The following is a 6,000-nucleotide window of genomic DNA, read 5'->3' as shown; positions in this document are numbered from 1 at the left end:
TTCAAATAATGCCTCTGGATCTCTGAAGCTGAAACTGGAGACTGACTACAGGACATAAATATTTAAAAGCGGTTGCAGTGCTATTTCGACTATAGCAGCACTGCTGAGGATTGATTCCCATAAAACATAATGTAAGTCCTAGTAAACAAACACAGCTGAATCGAGGCTGGTGCAGATGGCTTGTAATTATTTCCAGGTTGTATTGACAGTTTTGTGGGACACTGAAAACAGAGTAAATATAATTGTTGTAAATAAATAATTCTACCGAAGCCATATTGTGCTCTATTCACTCATAAGTTCCCCTCTGAATTTTCCATTAGCTTTAAACACGGTTGGCTCTTTTTGCAGCACGAACTGCAATTACAGGTGCCGCGTACAACTGTGAAGAGTGTCAGTTTAAACCTCAGACTCACACTTCAAAAGATTGGGGGAGAGTTGCTCTCATTCCAAATTATTATTTTTTTTTAGAAATGATTGACTATCATTTTACAGTATGTGCTTCATATGTCCATAAGTATTTTAGAACCATTAAAATGTTGTTATAATGCAAAATAAATAAACAAATAAGGCCTTTTTTTTATAAAATATATAGTTATGTAAATGGTTATCATACAGTTATGTATACAGACATACCATTATGACCACTGACAGGTGAAGTGAATAACACTGATTTTCTCCTCATCACGGTACCTGTTAGTGGGTGTGATATATTAGGCAGCAAGTGAACATTATGTCCTCAAAGTTGATGTGTTAGAAGCAGGAAAAATGGGCAAGCGTAAGGATTTGAGCGAGTTTGACAAGGGCCAAATTGTGATGGCTAGACGATTGGGTCAGAGCATCTCCAAAACTGCAGCTCTTGTGGGGTGTTCCTGGTCTGCTTGGGAAAAAAGCATCAAGCCCTGCAGATATGTTTTCATAACATTAATCATAAGTTATGGGGCCTGCTTTCAATTTTATGTCAAAGTGATGTTAATGACAAATAGTGCCAATGGAAAAGAAGCTTGAAGGTTTAGATGCAAATATTGTATTGAATATTGGCTACTACGGAACTGTGAAGCAGGCAAATTTACAGTAAAAGAAAACAAAAATCATTGTCCTGGGATATCCATTTATGTAAAACAAAATGATTGCCAGAGGAAAATCACATTCAAACAGGATCATTCATCTAAGTGAAGATTTAATGAGCAGAAGTAAGTCTAACAATTATACAATCTTCTCAACAAGAGGCCATTTTCATCCATATACACTAAAAACACTAAAAAGATCAAATGTAAAACAATGCATATAAGGGTAACATATTATAAAAAGTTGAGTAGACAGTAATTAAACTGCTACTGACAAACAATTGAGGTCACTTATTCTCCCAAGTTTGGTGTTGGCTCCTCCAAGCCTTGAAAAATGAATGGTTCAGACACTCCGCTGAGTCTTCCACGCGTCCTTCTCCGACCCACTTTACTCAGCTCCGGGGAGGTGTGGTCCACCCATGCCAGGCCTACAGCCTGCAGGTCCACGCTCCTCCGGTTCCTCAGGCTGCGTCGCACTGAACCTCGACTCTTTGCCACAGGTCTCAAGATGTCGTCAATGTTAAAGTCAGCCTGCTGCCAGGGGGCCAAACTAGGCTCTGTGGGTCCAGCGCTGCTCTCTGACGTATCAACAGTAATTCGCTCTGATTGACCGCTCTCATCTACTTGCTCTACCACAACATCGATCTGTACACAAGGACTTATCAGCACCTTTTGGACACGTCCACGTCTTTTACCACTTGGTGTCTTTTGCTCAAACATCTCAGTGGTTATGGAGTCATTTGGTGCCACATAGTTGTTCAAAGCCTTAATTTCCTCAGCTTCACAGTGCACTGACCTATCAGAACTGTCTTGGTTGACTGGGCTCAAACCTGCAGATTCAGTTGGCTTTTGGCTCTCAGTATCTTGTTCCCCAGTTTCACAATCTGATTCAGTAGTGGAGTTGATAGCTGCATTGTCGAGCTCCTTTCTCTTTGCTGTGCCTGAGCTACGACGGCGCTTAGGCCTCGCTGAGTCATGTTTGGTCTTGGAAGTCTTTGACCCTGAGTTTACTCTTCTTGCTGGACCACGAGTGCCAACTGAGGGTTCGAAACAAGTCATATCCGATTGGTTGTCAGTGGTCTCTGTCACAGTGGAACTCAACGTTGGCTCGTTCTCACTGGTCTGTGTACAGTCAGAACCCAGAATTACCATGGGGCGAACTGTCTTGCTATGGGGAACGTTGAGTGTCTGAATGCCAACTTGCTCTCCATCTGTGTTAGAAGAGAGAAAAACTTTTACATTAGTTTTTCAAAATGCCAACATAATATAGTTCTGCTTTACAATCCAGAGTAAGAGAACACAGCTTTGGTAAAGTTAATTCAGAATATCTGAATTTTTAATAGGGCTAAAGGGGATAGTTCATCCAACAATATTTTAATTTTGTCATCATTTATTTATTATTATTACGACCGCTGCTTCGTTGTCGTCGTCTTCTTCATTGTGTGCTCAGTAGGGGTGTAACGGTACACAAAAGTGACGGTTCGGTACGTACCTCGGTTTTGAAGTCACGGTTTGGTATGAGTTCGGTACAGCAGTTTTACAAAATTGCTTTTTATTTATTTTTATTAAAAAAGTGCCTGTCCTTAAATGAATTAAATTATAACTAAACGTTTATTGAAGATATTTCTGTAAATTATATAGGGAGCCCTTACTTGCACATTAATATTAAAGGTTAACAACAGAGCCCAAACTATTAGCCTAAATTCAGTTGCTATTTATATTTAGGTATAATAATCAACACTCAAATAACACAGTATGCAAACATGTAAACTTCACATAAAGGCAGTTTTTGCAATAACTTCCAAATCTATTTTTTTTTTTTGACCCTAAGGGTCAAAAAACCCTCAGAGTTTTTTTTATCCAATTCGTTGTTGAAATATCATTTAAGTGTCTGCAATTTTCAAGACGGGTTTATTTAAACATGCATGAAATAATCAAGACATCACTTAACAGGTCAAGTATAATATAATAAATATATATAGGCTATTATAGTGCATATATTTAGTGAAAGAGTTGATTTCTCTAGTGTATAAAATTGCGTGGACACTGAATGACTGCCTGAGGTAGGCTAACGTGACATTGTTTAGTTTAAAAGCAGTTATATTGAGGTCTTTCCACCGTTGAAACACTGATTGAGCGATTACACCACATATATAAATGACAGTAAGTTGCAATGTATCCTCAGCATACCTTCAGATGGTCATTCATGTTTATTCTTTAGGAAGAGATGATCGATTGCCTTCACAGATGATCGCGTTCATGCGCGGCCGCTTGAACTGTGATCAGTCACGCCACATTAAAGAGCGAATTAAAAGAGAATTAAAGAGAATTTCTTGATAAAATGGACTAAATACTAAATATGTTCGTGTGAGAACTCGGATTGAAGTGTGTTCCGCGCTTAAAACAAGCCTACTGTTAACTGTTAAAGGCTGTTTTCGGAAACCGTTCGGTACACGCTTGCACCGAACCGAAAGCCCTGTACCGAAACGGTTCGGTACGAATACGTGTACCGTTACACCCCTAGTGCTCAGTGATACGGTTTTGTGCTTGGGTGCCACCAAGTCGTGTTTTACTGTAACTTCAGCAGCTCAAGGCAAGTGAACAAAAGCACCAATCTCATTGGTTGGTCAGTTTTTAACGCAACGCGCCAAAACCAAAAAACGAACCTGAGGCGTTTTTTTTATTTTATTTTTAATGCTGCTTTTACGCATGCAGTTTTGCGTGTCGGTGTGCACACTCACATTGGCACCCTTTGTTTAGTCACGAGGCGTTAAGTAAGGAATAATTGACGACGGGCCGTTCAATTATTAGAATGATAATGCACACCCGAGGTGGTGATGCGGTCACGACGCGAAGTGGAGTGGCAGTTACACCTCGGGTGTGCATTATCATTCTAATAATTGAACGGCCCGGAGTCAATTATTCCGCTTATGCTACGGTTACCACACCTCAAGACATCGATCCGATTATATATTTAAAGGGATTTGTCCGGTTTTTGTACTTAAATCGCTATTGTGAGTAGGACTATTTCTTCCGCGTCTCATCCAACGGCTCTTTTGCTAGTTCCGAAAGAGAGCGAGAGAGAGAGAGCGCGAGAGAGAGAGAGCGCGAGAGAGAGCGCGAGAGAGAGAGAGAGAGAGAGAGAGAGAGAGAGAGAGAGAGAGAGAGAGAGAGATAGAGAGAGAGAGAGAGGCTACCTCTGTGCGTCTCTAAACAGTGCTGTTATTACCTCGCTATAGTGGAAAAAATGTCATGTGTAGACAATGTAGACATTAAGTTGCTACACTATATAGGCCTATAGGCTAACTGATCAAATCGTCAGGTCAGCGCTGAAAACACCTTTTCACGACCGGTGGACGACTTGAATGCTCACATGTCAGGTAACGTATTTGGATTTATTTGTTATTAGAAACTATATATAAAAAGTATTATTTTTTTGTGTGAAATTTTAAGACACTCAAGGTGCATTTACACAGTTCTCCTCTCCTGCTTTTTTAGATGGTCATGGTGCGTTTACACAGCGACCTCTCGTGCTTACTGGTAACGTTACAGGATTTTCAGTTTATATACAAGATATAAATGTTTAAAATGTATATTAAATTCAAATGACGTGAATACTGACTTCATAAATGTACCAGTCAAGTTAATAAATACATATATTTATAAAATAAAACCTTTGTATTGCATTCATTTTGTTAAACTGATTAAAGCACATCTGACACAAACCTGTGTGATTTATGACACATTCGTGTGTTACATGTTAAGAAGTTTAACACACTGGATGAGTTAAAACTAGGGATGTTAATGATTAATCGATGATCGAAAGTATAAACAAGTATAAGTGTGCCGGAGCTCTGTTTGGGACCATTTAACAGCTAGAGTGACACCTTAATCTTGACTACAAGTTTGCATGTGCATTCGCAGCCTTTTGCTTTCTGCATATGTAAGTTGTAATATTGTGTTTATTCTGTGTGGGCCTATCTATAGCTGATTTTTTAAATCTCATATAGGATGCATCTGGTTAAAAATTAATGCAGTAGTGAAGCGTGCCGGTGATCAGCGTCAGTGCATGCAGCTCAAACAGCAATGCACTTATACTAAACTTATAATGACTATGATTGGGACTGTCATGTTACACATCATTAAAAAGAGAACAATATTGTTATACATCGTTGTGAATTTACTGGGTCTAGTTGGCGTTTTCAGCGCGTTGTTTCAGGAAGACCGCGTCCACACATTCTGATGACAGTTGGTGACACGTTGACTTGTATTACTCATATTTGATTATTAAATAAGTAATTTAATTAAATGATCAATCACATCGATTCATTTTACAATCCTATAGCCCTTTATTTAGATTAAAAACCCTTCTCATTTACATTTAGTCATTTAGCAGACACTTTTATCCAAAGCGACTTACAAATGAGGGCAATAGAAGCAACTAGAGCAGTCAAGGGCAACAATATGCAGTCCAGGAATAGGGGCGGTCCAGGAAAAGGTCTGTGAGAGCGTTTCATGCCTCTCTGGTATGGCACCACAAGGCGTCGTTCACAGGCAGAACGACTCAGATTTAGTGAGGAACATGGTGTTTTGTCAGCGTTTGCACACCCTGTCATGCAGTCGGCTATAAGCCACTGCTGTTGATGCATATGCAGTGTTAAGGCTAACGATTAATCGATTAATGGATCGTTAATTTAAACGACGGTCGATCATGGAAATTTGTGTAAATTGACATCCCTAGTTAAAACTAACACAAAATGTGTTGTCCTTAACTAGACACACAGGTTTCTTAAGAAATAACACAGGTTGTGTTGTTTTTAACACATTCCTTTTGAGAGTGCAACCTCAATCAGAAGTTCTGGAAGCTCATAATTCATGTACAGTAAGGTCCATTCAAACCAAGCATGGATGAACGAATTGGCTGAATCATAAATGA

The 6,000-nt window shown here is 39.3% G+C and overlaps 1 protein-coding gene across 7 annotated transcripts in view; it reads right to left on the bottom strand.

Moving 5' to 3' along the window:
- Window positions 1-466: 466 nt before the first annotated feature.
- The window catches only part of cdca2 (cell division cycle associated 2), a 29,072-nt gene continuing 23,538 nt past the window's right edge, over window positions 467-6,000 (bottom strand). For 4 of the 7 annotated variants that reach the window (XM_079814998.1, XM_079815000.1, XM_079815003.1 and 1 more), the window contains exon 13: window positions 467-2,275. In XM_079814998.1, the coding sequence (XP_079671124.1) occupies window positions 1,356-2,275 (920 nt within the window). In that variant the 3' untranslated portion in view covers window positions 467-1,355. The remainder of the gene's footprint in view (window positions 2,276-6,000) is intronic. The other 3 variants (XM_079815002.1, XM_079815004.1, XM_079815001.1) reach the window with 1 other exon arrangement.

Source organism: Gobio gobio (genome assembly GCF_949357685.1).
Source record: "Gobio gobio genome assembly, chromosome: 4".
Classification (NCBI taxonomy): Eukaryota; Metazoa; Chordata; class Actinopteri; order Cypriniformes; family Gobionidae; genus Gobio; species Gobio gobio.
This window is presented reverse-complemented; position numbering and strand designations above follow the sequence as displayed.